General features: G+C 51.3%; 1 protein-coding gene across 3 annotated transcripts in view; it reads left to right on the top strand.

Annotated features, from left to right (window-relative positions):
- Positions 1-20167, top strand: part of CCDC12 (coiled-coil domain containing 12) — a 43701-nt gene that overhangs the window by 17521 nt on the left and 6013 nt on the right. The window contains exons 2-3 of one of the 3 annotated variants that reach the window (XM_054192964.1): positions 11164-11234; positions 12139-13070. In XM_054192964.1, the coding sequence (XP_054048939.1) occupies positions 11164-11234; positions 12139-12373 (306 nt within the window). In that variant the 3' untranslated portion in view covers positions 12374-13070. The other 2 variants (XM_054192961.1, XM_054192963.1) reach the window with 2 other exon arrangements.

Here is a 20167-nt window from a genome sequence, read left to right as displayed (position 1 = left end):
GTCCTGCCGGCTCCTGCATCTCCTCACTCAGTACCCCACTGGTTACCAGCCAGGTGGATTCAGCCACCTAAACTCTTGTTCTCCCTTCTCCAGCACTCAGCAAGAGCTACATCCTCGCCCCTGCCCACCTCCTCCTGCCGTGGGCCAAGCACTTCCCCAGTGGAGGGGACACACTCTTGGTCCCTGGAGATGTGGAGTGGTGACGGAGCCTTTCCCTGCAAGTGCGGTGGGGCTACCCACTGCCTCCCACCGAAGGGTTGTGGTGGTATTTCATAGAATGGTTTGGGTTGGAAGGGACCTTAAAGATCACCCAGTGCCACCCCCTGCCCTGGGCAGCGACACCTTCCACCAGATGAGGTTGGTCAGAGCCCCGTCCAACCTGCCCTTGAACCCCTCTAGGGGTGGGACCTCCATTTCTTAGCAGCGGGATGTGTCTTTGCACCGGGGCCGTGACTTCATTGCGAAGGTTGAGTTGATGTGAAGGAAAGCTTCTTGGTAACATTTTGCATTAATAAGGAGGATTACTGGAAGTGCTTGGTACAGAGATTGGAAGCAGACTTGTCATAGGCACCAGATTTGAGGGCAGTGGCAGAGCACCTCCAACAACCATCAAGAGCATCTCTAATAACCACCTAATGGGAGCGACACCAATGCACGCGCATATCCATCGTTAACAAAATTGGTAATGACATTGGAGCAGCACCTTGGGCTGATGAGAGCTGCAATGACCTGATTGGATCGGTGTCGTGAAAGATCCTGGGGTGAGGATGGAGAATGAAATGTCATCTTAAACTTATTCAGGGCCTAGAGAAGAATGGTAAGAATTGGTCCGAAATGGATGTTGCCAAGGGAATTTGGTGTGAAATAGTGTTTTTGGGCAAAGCTGTGAGGGGGGAACTGGTAGTCTACGTGTGTGACAGGGTTCAGCCAGCTTCCCCCAATGCTCTTGTTCATTGTAACTTCAATTTTGCTTTGATAACGTCTTACGTAGAAAGGAGTTAGTGATATTTCTATTGTATTGGAATGGAGAAGATCATTCATGGGTTTTCTAGGTCTTCGTTGCCTGAAAAAGTGTTCTGGCTTTGAAAGGTCTTGTTCTTCCTGCTCAGAAGTGCCAGTTTCTTCCCCCTCAAACTCTCTACGTCGAATTGAAACTCATGCGTTTTCACACGTGCAGTTTCTTCGATAACAAGTTTGTAGTTCTGACCTCAGGGGAATATTTGTGTCACTGATGTCACCGAGGGACGGCGACTCGGTGCCAGGAACGTTCGCCAGTCGGTTGCTGTTTAACAGCAGCGTCCGCAACGCAAACAACGCAGGTTCTGAAATCAGGATAAGTCTATTTAAACCAGCAAACCGCAGCCGCTTAGGAGTCGTTTTGGGTTATTTGAAGGGAAGAAATATTTGTGCTTGTTTACTATATAAACAACACGATTATTAAAAAAAGGTAGCGTTAAAAATACCTTTTCTCTTGGAAACGTGAGGTTATTTTTTGGAGGCATGGACAGAAACCAAGGTGTTTTATTTTCAGAGGTGGTTTTGTTCCTTGTGTTTGTTTCTTACGGGAAATCACGCTGCTCGGGCTCTGATTTAACCATTTCCATAGTAACCAGCTATGACTGAACCGGGATTAAGACTTCAATAAGGAATAAGCAGCAGGGACACAGAAGCTCCGGCTCTTAAAAATCATGTTTTTATACAATTACCGCAAGGGTTGCTATGAGCAAATGGCTTCCAAACAGCTTTACAAAAATAACAGTGGATCTTGAGTACTGACGTTTGTACGTTCAGAACTTTTTGTGGTAAAATTTTGTTATGAGATCCCTTTTTTTATTTTTTTTTTTTTTGGACTCTTGGTTTTAAAACGTGCTTTATTGCTAATGGAAACCTTTAGCTACTCGGTGACGTTTCGTGACTTAACTTTTCACATTCTGGCGTTAAATGTCTCAGAAGAGCAGCCAGGTGGGAGCAGGGCGGCACAGCGGTGCCTTGCCGGGCTTCAAGGACATCTAAGCTTAAATCCTGGCCAAACAGGAAGCAAAAAGTACTAGTATGTGCCATGCTCCAAGGAAGCCACCATAACCCCGTCCTCACCTTGCGGCTGACCTGACCACCACGTGTGCTTCAGTACAAAGGAATACCGAGGAAAATGGTGAACGTAACCTCCAAATAAGAGAAATGCTCGTTACCAAGGTGGCCAATGGTCTCCTGGGGTACGTTAAAAAGAGCGTGGTCAGCAGGTGGAGGGAGGTCATCCTCCCACTCTGCTCTGCCCTGGGGAGGCCACATCTGGAGCACTGGGTCCAGTTCTGGGCTCCCCGGTTCAAGAAGGACAGGGAACTGCTGGAGAGAGTCCAGCGGAGGCTACAAAGAGGATGAAGGGACTGGAGCATCTCTGTGCTGAGGAAAGGCTGAGAGCCCTGGGGCTGTTCAACCTGGAGAAGAGCAGACTGAGAGGGGATCTCATCCATGCTCAGCAATATCCAAAGGGCAAGTGACAAGAGGATGGGGCCAGGCTCTTCTCAGTGGTGCCTGGTGACAGGACAAGAGGTAACAGGCACAAACGTGAACAGAGGAAGTTCTGTCTCAACACGAGGAGGAACTTCTTTCCTTTGAGGGTGCCGGAGCCCTGGCACAGGCTGCCCAGAGAGGGTGTGGAGTCTCCTGCTCTGGAGATATTCCAAACCCACCTAGACGTGTTCCTGTGCCGCCTGCTGTGGGTGACCCTGCTCTGGCAGGGGGTTGGACTTAGATGGTCTCCAGAGGTCCCCTTCCAACCCTGACCATTCTGTGATTCTGCGATACCTGGATGAAGTTGACTGCAGAAAATCGGTTGTGTAGAAAATCAGATTTTATGACCCAGGAGCTTCCCAACTGTCAAAGATACGAGGACTTTATATGGGCTGCTCTTCTTTGCTGATTCAAACGCCTTGCGCAGGCTCCCCGGGGCTGGCTCTCGGCAGCCAGAAAGCGGGAATAGGAGCAGCTACGGCTTGGCTGGCAGAGAATAACTTGAGAGATCAAACTTGCTTTGTTTCCAGCACTGACCTCTTTTTTTAACTCCTTGAAAAGGGACAGTTATTTGTGCCAAAGAAGCACTTGACTGGTAACGTGACCATCCTCTAAGCCTTAAATGAAAGATAAGGAGATGTTTAGTATTCTGGTCAATCCCCAAGGAAAATAAGTCGGTATTAATTCCCGGGAAGAGGAGAAGCTGTCGGGTCATTTTGTTGACTTTTCGGGGTTGCCAGGGGATGGCTATAGCCTCGGCCGGGTTGCGTTTAATAGGGGCACTGAGTAGCCTGGGGGATTCGAAAAAGCAGCTCGGCTAAAGCTGGGGAGGAATGGAAACACAAGCTGGAAGGTTTAGGCGGGTATCAAAACACGGCAATTTGGTTATTGTAACTTTGGGTAAAGGCCAACCCTGATTAGAGGGAGAAGCAGTTCTTCAGAGCGAAATTCTTAAAAGGCGGCGGAGAGAAGAGAAGGAAACAAATAGAAGGTTGGGTCTGTAAAGTGTACTTTGGGAAGGAGTTAAGTGAGACACTTGCGTCGTGTGGGAATGATGAGCTGCTTTCCAGACCAACGGTGATGAGAGGCTATTAGACATCTAGCAAAAACACTTAAAATCAGCAGTTGTAAGTAATTTGCACCTAGGAATCCTAACATAATCAGCCGAAGAGATTGTTAGCCTGCTGCGTTTTGATTTAAATCTTTTCTGAATACTGGATAAATTCCAAAGGACTGGAAAAGTGCTAATAAAACACCACTATTTAAAAATAAAGGCAAGAGGGGGAACTTGGGTGAAGTCAGTTCGACTGCCTGTCATTTTTGTCATGTAAATTTGCTTTAGTGAAGGGTTAGTGTTGCACAACACGGTGGTTAAAAATGACAGCTCCGAACCCGGTAACCGATCGCTTAATAGCTGTCAACGGGGAATTGGCATCTGGCGGAAATGTTGCCTTTTGGGACCTGCGCACCCAGTATTTCCATTTTTCATTTGGAAATACGTGTAAATTTTCTGCTGGCTTAATGACAAAGTGTGAAGGCTGGTGAGGTCCGAGTAGCGACTGTCGTCTATTTGTATTAATTTTTCGCTCTTTTGAGCGGCAAAAAAAACCAAAAAGGGTTGCAGGGCACGCAGATGTGTGCTCTGTACGCCTGCACGGGGAAAATACGGGGCTTATCCATAAAATGGGTCTGTCTCCGGGAAAGCAGCGGCGTTGAGAAGGATGCTGGTTCTTGGGTTTGTGTATCAGGTGAGGGGTGGCGTCCTCTCCGTATCGCCCTGGTTCGCTTGGGCATTTGGGGACATCTTAAAAAGGCTAGCGGTGGGGTGGGGGTAGGAAGGGAGCGCCGCGTTAATCTGGTTTATCAAAATGATTCGAGAAGTGTCCTCAGTTGTAGCACACAAGTGTTCGTACCCTTTAAAACATACCAGGTACAAAATGCTCTTTGGAAGTGAGCGCTGGCAGGAACCAGCAGCTTCTCTTAAAGCTGCTGAAGAAAGAAGCGGCTCCTCCGTCTGCTCCCTTCAGGACAAGGTTGTGTCCTTTCCCCTTTCTTGGAAAAGGTGCTTTACTTGGACGTGGATTCCTGCAGCGTGGGGATAACTGGCTGCAACTTCCCAGATCAGAAACATTTTAAAAAAAATCAGGTGAGATGATTTAAACATCCCCTTTTGGCCTTAAATCTTTGAATGGGATGCAAAGCGAGCTGCTTCCCTTGTTATGGCAGTGGAAGGCACCAAATACCTGGGCAGACTCCTACCAGCAAGAAAAAAAATAATCATGATAATGTGCTGAAGCCCAGGGGAAAGTTTGATGTTCCTCAAAATGTTGTATTCCCCGGAGCAGATCCTCTCGCGGCTGGCCAAGAACCTGCTCCGCAGTCAGGGAAGCACATGGTGGGAAGGAGAGTTTGCTTTACTGCAGGTAAAATAAATCCCACGTTTTGTAATTCCGTACGCAAAGCTCGGCTGTACACCGGGAGAGGAGGTGATAGAAATGCCTTCTGCGACCGCATTCCCCTCTGCTGACTCTCAAGGCTTTACCTCCCGCTTTGTGATACGACCCGCCTGAAGTCCGGGGAAGTTGGTAAAACGTGAAACCTGGTGCTTTCCCCAAAAGGCTGAAGGAGCCTGATATTTCGCAATGGGAGCTCAATAAAATCCAGTTGTTCTTCAGCGGGCCAATAAATCTTCTGCCCGGCAGGACTGTGGGTTGTGGGTGGTGACAGGAGATGGACTCATCTCCCTCCTAATGACCCAGAAGCCTTCCTCTTCACTGCCCTCCTGCTACATGGAAATGCTCGGCATATTTCTACGGCAAACTGCAGAGTGTTTTTACTGAGTTGCCACGGTCCATCCGAATATTGAATTGTCGGATACGTTCTTCTCTCTGCCTGGTCCGGGCGAGGAGGAAGGCAAAGTAAAGCAGTTAATGCCATCAGAATAACGTGGTTTACATCCCGGGTTCGCAGGACCCGGGTTCTGAAACTTGCAGACATCATCCAGTTCCCCGTCTCCATTCAGCTTGGAGCAGAAGCTATTTACTGAGCCCAAGCCTTGCAGGTGTTGCAGAGAGGCAGCTGACACCCTTCTTTGAACACCCTGATGCAAATCTTCTTGGATTTACACCTCAAACCGGCGGTGGATTAGAGTCTTTTCATCTCAGAGCTCTTATTGAAGAGCGGGAGTCCGTCTTCGTGTTGGTAGCTACAAGCCAAGGGTTGCCAGTTGCGACGTCTGCGAATTAAAATAGGTAGGAGACAACGAGCCAGTGAGGTTTTTAATGTTGGGAATTTCTCTTTGGAGTGTCTCCTTCCAGAGGCCGAAGGATGGGAATGACTTTGCGTGCAGGCAGTTGGCCAACAGGCTTGTAGACTTGTGTGCCTGTCTCCAAGCGTGTGATTTACAGCTAATAAGAAACACCTCGCCACGGGGTGCCTCGAAAAGAGGAATCGCTAGAGCGAGGGTGGAATGGCAGAGGGGTTATTTTTGGCTCCCTTTGTGGCATGAAGGTTTGAAATGTGAGAAAATGAACCGAAAAGTAGTGAGAGTTGAATTGCTGCTGCGCACCTGTGGGAAGAGACCGCCAGCAAGCAAAGGGAAAGGCATTAAAACACTTGAAGAACGAACCGGTAACCAGGGCAAACGCTGTTTTGGGGAGGAATGCTTCCTTTCCTGAGTTAAGAAATGAAAGTTGTGACGCAACTGTTGAGCAGCAATACTCAACGAGGATGATGAAGGGGCAGATCTTAAGACAAAAATTCAGAGCAAAGTGGAGAACCACAAGACCCTGAGCGATCGGATAAATCCAGTAGGGGCAGAGAAGAAAGAGGAGAGAGATGGGGCAGCGGGAAAAAATGGAGCTTTGAGATAAGCTGCATGTTTGAGAGGCTGTCTCCTTATCAATAAATGATCACCGTAATGGGATCTGCCTTTCTACGACCCTTTGCTCCCGCGGAGGCTCAGCATTCTCGCTGATGGCTCCATATCTTGCGTGGGGTTTCAAGTTCTGCGGCTGGAGGGGGAAGCTGGTTGTACGCAGGAGGAAGGAGATGTTGGTTGCAAACCCCCATTGCTTCTCTTTGCAAGGGCCGTTAGTCATCTGCGCTAAGCAGAATACCAAGGGAACGTTATTTCCCCCCCTTTCTATCTAGATATTAGTGGCTCTCTGAGTACCACTGTCTCAGCTGCTCTCAGGCATGAATCCAGGTTGAGAGGAGAACGGCTTGAGAGCAGCCCTGAGGAGAAGGACTTGGGGGTGCTGGTGGATGAGAAGCTCAGCGTGAGCCGTGAATGGGTGCTGGCAGCCCAGAAACCCCCCACAGCCTGGGCTGCATCAAAAGAAATAAGGCCAGCAGGGCGAGGGAGGGGATTCTGCCCCTCTGCTCCGCTCTGGTGAAACCCCACCTGGAGTACCACGTCCAGCTCTGGAGTCCTCAGCACAAGAAGGACATGGATCTGTTTGAGTGGGTCCAGAGGAGGTGACGAAGATGCTGGGAGGGCTGGAGCCCCTCTGCTGTGAGGACAGGCTGAGAGAGCTGGGGGGGTTCAGCCTGGAGAAGAGAAGGCTCCGGGGAGACCTTCCAGCCCCTTCCAGTCCCTCAAGGGGCTCCAGGAAAGCTGGGGAGGGACTCTGGATGAGGGAGGGGAGCCATGGGACGAGGGGGAAGGGTTTTCCACTGACAGAGGGGAGACTGAGATGAGATGTGAGGCAGAAATTCTTGGCTGTGAGGGGGGTGAGCCCCTGGCCCAGGTTGCCCAGAGAAGCTGTGGCTGCCCCATCCCTGGAGGGGTTCAAGGGCAGGTTGGACGGGGCTTGGAGCAACGTGGTGTGGTGGGAGGTGTCCCTGCCCAGGGCCGGGGGGTGGCACTGGGTGGGCTTTAAGATCCCTTCTAACCCGAACCATTCTATGATGCAAACAAGGAGGTTTCATATCTTAATCAGGTTAATTGCTAGCGCTGATGGATCCAGCGTGAGTGCTGAGCTGAGTGTGCCCAGCGTCCCTCTGCAGACCACCCTGTGCCTGCCCCTGAGGACAGTCGTGTCGTACGGCGCTTTGTTGGTACCCCGGGGACTTCCAATAGCCATTCCCTTAAGAATTTGGCTGCGTTATAAAGTGAAGCACATTAGGTTGGAATATAATCGTGTATGAAGTTGTGCACAGCCAGTCTCTGAGGCCGCAGACGTTTGAGTTGCCTCTTTCTGCCGGAGTAGTTTAAAGTTCAGCTTTCTTACGTCAGCGGGAAACCCCGGAATTTTGGGTGAGGAAGTGTGGAAAGCAGAGGGAGGTATCTCCAAAGCTTGGGTGCTGCTCGCCATGCACCCCGCTCGCTGCCTGCTCCGGCATAAAACCATCGAGAAGTGCTTTGAATCACCTGCCATTTTATTATGTATATTTAGAAACCCGTGACCGGCTCCCTCCACGCAGCATCTCGAGTAAGCCGCTGTCGTCTTATAACTGCCTTTTTTTCCCCCCTCCCCCCCCCCCAGTTCGCTTGAATTCAAGCACAGGAAACCCTCGTGGTAAGCTGTGGGTAAGGGAGCTTATGCTGGGGGAAGGCGGCGCAGCCTGGCTGGAAATTCAGGCGAAAAGCTCGGCAACGGGAAGAGGAGCAGCGGTGCTGCTCTGCTGCATCCCTCAAATATTGCTTTAGAAAACCCTTTTTTTTATTTTTTATTTTTTTGGTAGAATCAGTGATGAGCTGTCTCTTTGCAGAGCTGTGTGTTCCCGACGCTGCCGGAGGTTTATGGCCTCTTCGCCACGTGTCGCCTCTGCCCCGTGGCTGGGGGTTTTCGTCACTCTGCTCGTGAAACCGAAATCTTGTTTACAGACCGTTTCGCAAACAGGGAACCAGCAATTAATTTCTCTTGCTGGGGGTGGCGGAAGCCTGACTTCAGCCATCCATTTCAGACCTCGTTTGTGTTCCGCTCGCGCTCCGATCTATCCGGTGGATCCTAATTAGAGGTGGATGATGGATAATCTCGTTCTTTCCAGCTTGGGACGTCCCCGGGGAGACTCTTGCACCCATTCTCATGTTGTCGAAGGGCAGCGCGTCTGCTCCGCAGCATCCCAGAAGGTGCTACGAGGAGAGCCGTAGCGGAGAAAAACTCCCTGGTTGAAGGCGCTACAGGGACGTGAAGTTGCTCAATTTTTCTAGGAATATCCCCAAGACTTCAGAAAATACGCGGGTGGTAATGGGAAATAAATTGGAATTAGGGGTTTTGGGGGCAAGCTCTAGCAGGGTGGTAGGATTTCAATGTGAAATTATTTCAGCATCCGGGGAAAATAAAGATTTGCAGGGCTGCAAAGAGCGCAGGCTTGCGGTGGGAAGAACAGCCCCGGCTCGACGTGAATATCCTTGCCAAATATCTCTTTAGGATTTCTGAACCTGTTTATGACCCTCCTGGATAAAATTCTAGGAAGAATGAGGGGGATGCGGGCTCTACGCGCGTGCGCTGAAAAGTATTGAAGAGGTGAAAGGGATGAGGAAGGATTTAGAGCGCGGGAAGGTGCTTCCCGCAGCTTTAAATAACATGGACTGAAAGGCGTCTAAATATTACCTAGCGCTGAGCTCACAGCAGAAAGTTACGGCACGTGCTCACATGAGCCAAGCTCTTTATTGAACACAAAATATCTGGGAAATTCCCCAAGGTTACTATGGACTTAGAAAAATAAAACGGCGAACAAAGAGTTAAAACTGAATTAAAGATTAGTTTTAGGAATGATTATTTATATCCCCCCCCCCCCCCCCCCCCCCCCCAGCCCTTTCTAAAAAAGACGGGACCATTTTTCTTTTGCCCTTTGGTCAGGAGCTGAACCTGAACAACTCCAGGGGCTGATGAGCCGGAACCAGAACGGAGCCGTTTTCCTGGCTCCCTTCCCTGTTTGCACGGAATCTTAATTTTTAACCCAGGTCGCAGAATCGAGTTTTAAAGTTCGTATGGTCAAGATACACGGCGGTAAGCAAGCTGTTCACCGGGGAGACCTTTCTGGTCCTTTCAGAGGTTAGGAATAAGTTCAGCTGGTAAAGAATTTTGGCGTCCTGAAGTTGGCTCTTCGACGTCTGAACTTGCCAGCGAAGCTTTTTAACAGAGCGAGTAACTAATCGAGATAATCTCTGACCTGAAAGCAATGTTGGTCGTGTTCTGGTTATAACCGATTTTTGCTTGTGATTTTCCCAAGAGAGACGAGAACTTATTTCAGGGTCGGGGTGGGGGGGGAAAAGGCAACAAAGTTTTGAACAGACCGACCTGGAGGGCTCCATCTCTTTTAAAACTGGGTGAAAAGGACCCGTAACCTTTTGCGCGGTGCGATGAAAGGACGTTGGAAAAATAATTTCTCCGCTCTCCGAGCTGTTCCTGCTGGAAGGCGGAGGTGGATGTTGGCGCAGCAGCCTCCGTGCCTTTGCGGCGACGTGAATCGTAGCCAGATGTGACGAATGCTGCGTATTTATTACCTGTTAACTTGGGTAATTCTCCTGCTGGAACCGGCTATGCTCAAGGAAATAAAAGACTTAAAAATCTGCTGCCGGCGGGAGCTGCCGCGTTTTGCTTTTTCGTTTGGAGGATGAGGGGGGAGTTCGCTTCCGAGGATGTCGGGTCATTCGTGGCGTTTATTATAACATTACATTCTGCAAAATAAGGGCAGACGGGTTTGCCACGGAGCACACTTTGTTCAGCGGTTGAATGAAATTAGTTAATAAGTGTGAGAACCAAACAAAACCCCTTTCCAGCTCGTTATTGTTAACGTTGGATATCCGTGCCTGTCTGCATAATAAATATAATTAGTAACTCGACTAATAAGCTGTTAGTGCCAGTGTCTGGATGATGCAAAATGAGCCTCTTTACGATGCTGGAACACCCTGTTAAAGAGAAATTTGATTTATGTTGCTGCGCGGTGTTTTCTGGAGCTGAAATTAGACCCTTTGTTGCGCTGATGGCTGTTTGATTCCTACCGGCTGGTTTCGCAACCTGTTAAAACATCCAAAATGATTATTTAGGGGAAAGAAAAGGGACCTGTGCGAAGCCTGCGGACATGAGTGGGCTCCCTGGGTTATTGCAGGTGATCTGCTGTGTCCCGAGCCAGCCGAGCGTGGGCTTTCCCACTTCCTAAACTTTTATTATCTCTTTTCTCTGCCTGTAGTTCCCTTCAAGCATCCCCCAAACCATCCATCCTTTCTTCTGGAGCTGGTCGCACGGGATTTAACTCCAGGTCCCTGCCGCGGTGACGGGGTGAAGGCTCCGTTTTGCTCCGTGCCCTGAGCTCCTTTTCTTCCTCCGTTTAACGCCAGGTTGTGACTCAAACACGGGACGAGGTTTCTGAGCTCTTTTATTGATTGCAACTTGCTGTTTGCCCTCTGGATTGATGCAGTTATCCAGTAATAAGGGGGATATCAGCGCTGAGCGGCGTGATTGCCTCTGAGGGGAAAATTAAATTCCCCTTGCCCCTTCTCGCGTTCATTTGTCACGCCGTCAGAATACTAAAGGGAGAAAAAGGGCTTAATTTCAAGGTGTCGCGATTTAAAAGTCGCTCCAAACCGTGCGTCGCTGTTTGCCCCGTGCCCTGCCTGCGGGAGGGTTTCTGGGCTCCTGTTTGCTCTCTGGCGTTTCCAGAGAGGCCACGGTCTGACAGATCGACTTCTCCTTCTTTCAGAATAAAGACGGCGGCGAACGGGAGAGCAAGCAGTTCAGAGAGGATGAGGAAGAGGAGACCGTCAAGCACAAGTAATTATTTATTTATTCCCACTTGTCTCTCTCCTGTGTATTGTTCAGGCGCTGCTCTCGTGTTTGCTAATTAGGATCTTTCCTTGGCTTGTAACATGCAACTTGTTTTTATTTTTTAGTGTGAATTTGATCTCATGGTGTAAATGGTCTGAGATGGGGGAATAAAGAGAAAAGCTGCCGATTCGCAGCGTTTCTGGGGGTAGGAAGGGGAAGGTGGTGCCATCAGGGGTGTCGGGAGCGTTTAGTCTCCCTGCCTTTAGGTTCCCTTGAATTCTCCAGCCGTTGCTGCATCTCTGTCCCCTGCACCTGTGTCATTTTTTTTTTTTTTTCCTCCATGAGCAGAGGCCCGTGGGGTACACGTGGCTGTTTTAACTGCGGCCCACCGCTGTTCGCTCTTGTCACCGGAAAATGTGAGCACAAAATTAACCGAGGCAGGGTGTCGCTCCTGGCAGGACCAGCTGACTCTGCACTTGGGTTTCCTGCCGGTAAAACCACCATGAAGTCTCCTTTGGAGACGACGGGGCGGCGGGGGTTGAAGTTGGGTTCGAAGATGCGGGATGTGACCTTTTCTCATGGCTTTACCGGCAAGGAACCTCCTCTGTGGGAACTGCTCGTCAGAGATGCCGCTTCCAGAGGAGCACGTGTGCTCTGCTGGGAAAAGTCGAGCGAAATCCTCTCTGTTTCTTGGGAATAACTCCCAGGAGAAAAATGCATCCCTTCTCGAGAACAGCCCGCCTTGAATTTGGGCTGGGGGAGGTTCTCGAGAACCCTCCCCGAGGCTGAACTTTTCTTTGTGGTTGGGTTTCGCGTCGGAAAAGGCGCGAGGTCTGGGTTGAAGCTGAAAGAGGAGCTAGAGATCTTGGAGGTGATGATGAATAATGAATAAACAGCTCTTGCTTTCCAGCCCTGCCACTCGATACGCTGCGTGGCGAGGCGATGTGGCGTGCGGTGGCCCGTTGACGAGGAGCATCAGGCTTGGGCTATCTTTACCACGCGTTGGGCTAGCAGCGATGCATTCCTGCTCCCAAACTGGAATTCTGAACGGGTCAGCTACACCTCCAGGGAAAAAAAAAAAAAAAATCTTTTCTCCTCCGACTGACTTTCGGGCTGAGGTTTGCTGCTTGTTTAACCACCGCTGAGCAGTCTGGAGCGTATCAGAGGCGATGTGGTTTCCTACCAAGCCTTTGGCGTCACTGCTGTCAAGTTGGCAAATCACTTTTTCCGCGAGCGCTGGTGCCTGAGCTCTCACCTTGTGGCAGGTTCAGCAAAACGCCTTCCCCTGCGTCCGCGTGATGCCCTTAAAACTTCACCGAGGTTGTTGTAGGGAGCGAAGGTGTTGAGTAGGAGCTCCTGTCTCCATCCGGCTCTGTACTGATGCACGAAACTCCCCGCAGACGTGGGCACGGGGCTTCTGAAACACGTGGGAGCGATGCCATTGGGGAGGCAGCTTTTGGGGCGAAAAGTTGGCTTTCCAGATCGATTTGTGTTTTCCTTGCAGGATTCTGTAGCTCTTTGTCTGCCTAGCCGGCTACGGCATGTTTTATCGGGATCTAAACGGAACTTTGCAAGGCAAATTAGAGCAGGATCTGCTCTGCAGGAAATGTTTGAATCACAAATTTGACTGAGATAATTCTTAGCTTTCGCTTTACTTATTGAATGTCCTTTTTTTCTGTCGCCGGAACTGCACATGCGTTTTTAACAAGATCTAGAAGGCTGGCGAGCCGCTAACTCGATTTCGTCTTAGATTTTAATTTCCCAATAGCGTAGCTGAACTTGCTCGGCCCTTTGAAAAAGGGAACTGCTGCGAGCTAATGCCCCGTTGGCTGGTGGCAAAAGGTAAGCTGAGATAATCCGCTGGCGTTTTACCCTGAATTTGAGAAACGAGGGGTCCCGGTAACCGAAATCTGCCTTCCCTGCAAACCGCTCGCGCCTAAACCAGCGCCTCAGTAGCTGCGCCGCTTTCTCAAGCTTGAAAACCACCACCAACACGGCGCGGGGAGGGGAAAGCTAGCGGTTCAATAAATAGCCTTGTGGCCTATACGCAAGGTTTAGGGTGCGCTGAGCGCCCCGAAAAGCGGGCAGCACCCTGGGCTTTCGCCGCAGGCTGGTTCCTCCTCCGTCTCCTGCGCCAGCCCCGCACCCGACACCATCCTTTATACCCCGTAGGAAGGACAGAACCGCCGGGCGCCGGCTTTACTCATATTTTTCTCGCCGCCTATGTGACGACGCGCTTTTTGGCGGCTTCCTGTTTTTTTTCTAATTGACTCAAATCTCCCCTCCCTCCCCTCCCCCCCCCCCACTTTTATTATTATTTTTTTTCTTTTTTTTTTTTTTTGTTCCTTGTTTTTATCTTTCACGCTGCAAGCTGCCACCGCAGGAACAAGTGCTGACGAAGCCCTCTGCGAAAACCCCGATACGCTCGCAGCAATTTCAGCTCCGGCTATCTCTGCTCTGAGCTCTTGGGGGAGTTTCTATCTGTAATTGCGAAGAGCTCGGCTTATTTTATTTATTTATTTTATTTTTTTATTTTTTTTTACATTTTAACCTCTTATGCTTAGCCCACTGACCAGGAAACGCCTCCCGCCGCGACGTTTGCCATCCGCCTTTGCAAGGAACAGGGTGTGGGTGGACTTTGGCCCTTCCGCCCCATTCTCCTGGGGAAAAGCAGTTAATTTGGGGCTCAGGGATCCGCAAGGCTGCGGAAAGCCACGGCTGGCTGGAGACTGGCATTGCTACCCCTCCGGGACCAGGGAGGCGTCGAGCTTTGAAGTCAGGCTGCAGTTCTGCAAGCGTGGGGGGGGTCTAAAAGTGTGAATAAAAAGCCTAGGTAGTGCTTGGAGGGGAGGGTGGTGGTGGTGGGGGAAATAATAAAACTCCAATTCTTCAACTTAACTAGAAATTAAGCTTCGGCGAGCTGCTGTTAATCAGCTGCTGGTGTTTCGACACTTAGTCATCCTTGAAAATTACAGCTCCGTGCGGTGCCGCTTGCAGAGATGAATTTCTGGGAGGAGCTGGGGGAGGCAGGGATTGGGAAACGCGATCTCTCCCCTCGCTGTGGGAAGAATGTCACGGGGCAGGTCAAAACCGCATATTTTTTTTTTTTTTCCCTCCTTTTTAATCTCTGCACCAAAGAAAAATACAGCAGCGAGTCTGCTCAGTGTTGGCTTTGGCTTGGCAGGGCAGGCGAGGCAGCAGCGAGGATAACGGCTGTGGGGATGTGCTTCCTTACAGCCTGGAGACCTTACTGAAGAGCTTAAAAAAAATAAAATAAAAAAAAAAAAATATACTCAAATAGAGGAGAGAGCAGCATTTATCTGTCGGCTGAGCTGAGAGCACGTGGTGGGTTTGGTTAACATCTGTGAGGACAGCTGAAGCTGTTAGCACTGGTGGCTTGTCCTGGTGGACACCATGCAATGAGCCAGGCTCCGTCACCACTCCACATCTCCAGGGACCCAAAGCGTGTCCCCTCCGCTGAGGAAATCCTTGGCCCACGGCAGGAGGAGGTGGGCAGGGGCAAGGCTGTGGCTTTTGCTGGGTGCTGGAGAAGGGAGAACAAGAGTTTAGGTGGCTGAATCCACCTGGCTGGTAACCAGTGGGGTACTGGGTGAGGAGATGCAGGAGCCGGCAGGATCTAGGCTCCCTCCTGGAGATGCTTGTCCCCATTTTGCCCTGAGGAGTTGTAGATGTAGTTGTGGATGCACCTGGAGTTGTTCAAGGCCAGGTTGGACGTGGCTTTGAGCAACCTGGTCTGGTGGGAGGTGCCCTTGCCTGGGGCAGGGGGGTTGGAACTGGATGGTCTTTAAGGTCCCTTCCAACTCTAACCATTCTGTGATTTTGGTGCAGTGCAGAGCCCTTCTTCCCTCCAGAGCTGTGAGGATGCTGCGGACCTTCCCTCTGGTTAGAGCTGCGCCCATCTCTGGAGGAGATATCTGGGAGATGATCTATTTTCACAGAGAAGGCCCCATGGAGCTTCAGCTGGCCCGAAGCCTGGCTGCACCCTCCTAACAGAGGCTGTCGATGTGTTCAGTGGGTGCCTGGTGACCCTGGCTTTGCCTTGGACAGGCTGGGTGTCCCTCTGCCCGTCCCCCAGCAGCAGGGTGCAAGGGTGAGCAGCCAACGGTGAAACCCTGGTCCCTCCTACCCAGCCCTTGGCTCTGAGTTCCCGGCACCTTCCCAGCACTCCATTTTTTTTCAGTAGTCGTTACTGGGAACGCATCCCTGCTGTAACCAAACCACAGCGTTTTGAGCGTTGATTTTTGGGTGCTTAGACCTCCCATCTGTCCCGCTCCTGGTGTTGTGTGGGAGGACAAGGCTGTATGTAACCCTGAGCTTATCTGGAGCATCGTATCACTCGCAGACCTTCTGCTACCTCTGTGCTGAGATGATGGACCTGAATTAGGTTATTGAAGTGCAGAGCTGCAGCAAAGTCAGGTTTTGAGGCCAGCTAGGGGGGATGTCAAGGTCTGTGGTCATCCAGGTGCTACCAAGGTACCTTCAGGACCTCTTTTTGGCTTAAGCTTCGAGGGTGGCAGATGGTTTCTGACCCATCATCAGCTGAAGAAGCTGGAGAAGCCCCATAAGACCATGGGCAAAGGATGCTTTTGCACCAGCGTGCGGAAGAGCGTAGCTGGGTGCTGCCGGCAGGGTCAGGGTTTGCACATCAGCCACCTCCTGGTCCTACATCCCCAGCCTGGGTCCTGTGAAGCAGATTGAGCGTGGGTCTTGTCCCCGTTGTATTTACTGGTGTTGAAGTTGCTCGTGTCTGCCTGGAAAGCACTCGGGTGCCTGGTAGAGCAGCGTGGGAGGCCAGACGGCCTCATGGCACCTTCCTGCATTTGAAGAGCTTCTCTTGCAGCCCTCCTCCTGCAACACCTGGGGGTACGTCTCTCCCCATCCGCGCTCCCCAAAGAAGCACGTCCTGAGAAACCGGCTGCCTCGGCAAGTTTTGGGGGCTTTGAATGTAATAGAGGTGTGTGGTTTTTTGGCATTCCTCGAGTGCCTTTTGGCAGCCGCTCGGGGAGGAGGACGTGCTCCGACATGCTCGGCTCTTTGAGCAGGAGCTGCCCTCTCCCAGCAAAGGGAGATTGCTCCTCGGAGGGTGGGTGCTGGTGGGTCTCTGCCTCTGCTTGTTTGCTCCTTTTCTGCCTTGGGCAAGGAATCCAGGAACGATGGCAACAACTTCACCCTCTTGATCAAACAGCAGCTCTGGACCTCTGCATTAGAGATGTCTCTGGCCTACTGCAAGAGGGCCTGAGGACAGCTTTGGTTAGCGTGGTACACCTTTGGGATGTGAAAGTCGTTTCTTGGTTTTGGAGCAGATGTAGATCATCTCGGTGTGTATCTCAGTTGCTGGAAAGGTCGCTGTGTGCGGTGGGGCAGGCTGGAGATGTACAGACCTTACTTTCGAGCCAGCCCAGCCTCCAGGAAAGCTGCAGCAGGAGGTGGTGCACCCAGGTGTCATAGAGCCATGGAATCCTGGAATGGTTTGGGTGGGAAGGCACCTTAAAGACCATCCAGTTTCAACCCCTGCCCTGGGCAGGGACACCTCCCACTAGTCCAAAGCCTCATCCAACCTGGCCTTGAACCCCTCCAGGGATGGGGCAGCCACAGCTTCTCTGGGGGAGGCTCACCACCCTCACAGACAAGAATTTCTTCCTCACATCTCATCTCAATCTCCCCTCTTGCAGTGGAAAACCCTTCCCCCTCGTCCCATGGCTCCCCTCCCTGATCCAGAGTCCCTCCCCAGCTTTCCTGGAGCCCCTTGAGGGACTGGAAGGGGCTGGAAGGTCTCCCCGGAGCCTTCTCTTCTCCAGGCTAAACCCCCCCAGCTCTCTCAGCCTGTCCCCACAGCAGAGGGGCTCCAGCCCTCCCAGCATCTCTGGGGCCTCCTCTGGCCCCGCTCCAACAGCTCCGTGTCTCTCCTGTGCTGAGGCCCCGGAGCTGGAGGCAGCGCTGCAGGGGGGTCTCTCACTGCAGAGAAGCGCAGCAGGTCGGTGGGGGGGTGACCAAGGGGAGCAAAGAGGGTACGAGAATCCAAGCCTGAAATTTTCACCCAGATGGTCTTAATCTGGTTCTTTCCATGGGCTCTGCAGAAGGTAGGAAGTTTGTCAGTCGGTTAAACTCAGTATACAGTGAATTTTCTCCAGCAAAAAATTCAGAGGACCTGTAGAAGCAGCTTGAAAAATGACTTCTGCTATGTGGTTTGCAATTGGAAACAGAAAAGGGAAGAGGCACTTTGAGGAGAAGTGTTTACTGCCGCTGAAGAGCATCTGAGTGGTGCCCCAGGGGACACCTTCACCGCATGGCCCCACAAGTACCCCAGCCACCCTGCTCCTTTCAGCTTCTTCAGTAGCTCGGCCGGAGCTCAGCTTCCTGCAATTTGGATCTCAGACCTTCTGGATTGCTGCTGAAGTCTCCTGCTTTGCTGTCCTTGGTTGTCTGGTTGCCGTGACCCTGCTCCTTCAAACCTTCTTGCCCTCAGGGAGCACGTGGTGAAGCAGAAGGTCCACCAAACCACCTCTCCTGTGAGGATTTGAGACCACCGTCGTATCTTCTGTAGCAGTAATTTCTTTAGGCGTTTGAGCGCGGCTTCCCAGGACTAAGCGGATTTTGGAGACGCAGAGAAAGAAAACGAAATTCTTGCGCTGGTTCCTCTTTAAAGGGCAATATGGAAATGGTTTCCCAGAACGTTTGGTTTCAAGCAAATTGGAGTGACTGTTGCCAAAAAAATGGAAGGTTCTGAAAACAGGGGCTCTGGAGGAGCTTGGGAAGGTCAAAGGGCAGCAAATTCTCCAACCAGATGATATTTCTCCAGGGCTTTGGAAAAGAAATGGCCTGAAGCGGCTGAGATAGGGTTGAGAACACCCAGGACTTCCCTAAACTGCTTCCAAAGAATGGAAAGGCTCTACCATGACCCTTCAAAAATAGTCATATGGGATCTGGGTGTTGGAAACCACTTGGTTGTCATGATGCAAGAGAGGGAGCATCTTTTTTTTTTTTTTTTGTTCCTAGCTTCATCAGGTGCCTGGAACCAACGCTGAGGAGCAGGAGAGGCATTTAAGCAGAGCAATGTGAAGAGCTGGAAATCTGGGAAGACCGAGAGGTGAAGAGCTGTGGAGGACACCCACTTCTGATCCTGGGCAGAGTGAGCCGGGTCTGCAAGTGCTGCTGGACTCCTCCTGAGGTCTGCTTGCCTCTTTCACCTCCAGAAGCGCTAAGGAAAGTGTCTGGAGATGTCCTAACCAGCTTCCCTTGGCCCTTGTCCTCAGAGAGGTAAAAATAGGAAGGCGCTTTTGAAGTGATTTAGTGGGTGCAGCTCCAGCTGCCTGTTTCGTGGTAGCAACTACGGGAGCGGGGACACTGGGACATCTGAAGAAATCCCTCTTACGGGGTTTCTTGGCAAACCCATTCCCCGTGCTCCTGACACAAGGACATCAGCATGCGGAGGAAACAGAAGGTTGGTGAGGTAGGGCCAGAAGGCTTCCATTTATCAATTGAAAAAAAAAAAATAAAAAAATTTGGTCTTTGCTCCGTAAAGCCCTTGGGGCCGGAGGAGTAAAGCAAAAAAACAACCTCGCGGAGAGCTTTGAGTGTCCCGTCGAGATAGCTGGGCGCATTCTGCGCATTCCCTGCATGCCGTGCCATTTCCAACCCGCCTGCTTCAAAGCAAAGCTGCCATCTCTTCTTCTTCCCCAGTGAGGAGCTCTGGGACTAACTGGAAAGCAGATTTGAGGCATTCCTGACCCAAAACGGGGAACACACCGCCCCTGACGGGCCTTTAGGAGATGCTGGGAGGCTGTGTCCGTCACTCTCCTCTGTAATCGCTGCAGCGGCCCAAATCCTCGTGCGGTCCTAGGAGCTTCCAGCCCAGATCTGCACCCGCTGCGAGACTACAGCTGCCTCTGTCCCGAGAAGTCCTGGCTGGTTTGGGCTGGAAAGGGTTGGGAAACACACCACAAGGTGCTCAAGGAGCAGGAGGTCTTCTGGGTTGGGCACATCCATCGTTTGTCGGGAGATGCTGATAAAAATTCTGAAAGGTCCCTTCCAATCTAGGCAATTCTGTGACTCTGTGAGCTTGATCCCACCCTAAAGCCAAATGGTTCGGACCCAGGTCTCTTCTGGATGCTCCGTCCTTCCCGAGGAGCGTTAAGCACTTGTGTTAGTGACGTGTCCTCCACCCCCAGGGCCTTCACTCCCTAACCCGGCTCTTACCTCCCCGTCCTCTGGAGCCTGCTGTTAGCTCTGGGTTTGTTTTTTTTTTTTTGTTTTGTTGTTTTCGGGCTAATTTGAATAATTCATCACTTGTAAAGCACACCGGGACGTCTTTCTGGAACGCAGCGCTAAGAGGAACCGCTGGCACCTGAACTTTATTTAACCCACCTCCGTGGAAAACCAGTAACTTCTAAATATATATATATATATATTCTTAACCCTTGCCTGCCTTCGAGTTTGCATGGGGTAGTGCTGCTCTGCTGCTCGTCTCTCTGTCTTTACAGACATATTCGTGCACGGAAAAAGAGGGAGATGAGTCTTCTGCTCCTGGTGAGCGCTGGTGGGGCTGGTACGCGGTGAAATCCCCGAGCCCCCCGAGGAGGTGGCTGCGGGGAGCGCTGGGCACCACGAATTACGGGAGGCAGGTGCGAGAGCTGCTCTGGCCTCGCACGCTTAATTAAAGGCATCCATTTTCGTTTGTTTTCTCCTGGCGCTTGCGGTAGTGGCAGGGCTTTAATAAGGATCTGAAAGCACCGGGAATCTTCTGGGGGCAGCCTAGCAGCCCTTCTCCTCTTCGCCCCCGCCATCCCCTTCTGCCAACCCCCCCCGCCGCTGCTCGTCCCGTCTGTGGCAAAACCTGCCGAATTGCGCTTTGTGGCTTTATTTTTTTTAATCTTCTGGATAAACCTGCGGCGAGCAGGAGCAGTGCCGGACGGCAAGGC

Source organism: Rissa tridactyla, chromosome 2, assembly GCF_028500815.1.
Source record: "Rissa tridactyla isolate bRisTri1 chromosome 2, bRisTri1.patW.cur.20221130, whole genome shotgun sequence".
NCBI lineage: Eukaryota > Metazoa > Chordata > Aves > Charadriiformes > Laridae > Rissa > Rissa tridactyla.
This window is presented reverse-complemented; position numbering and strand designations above follow the sequence as displayed.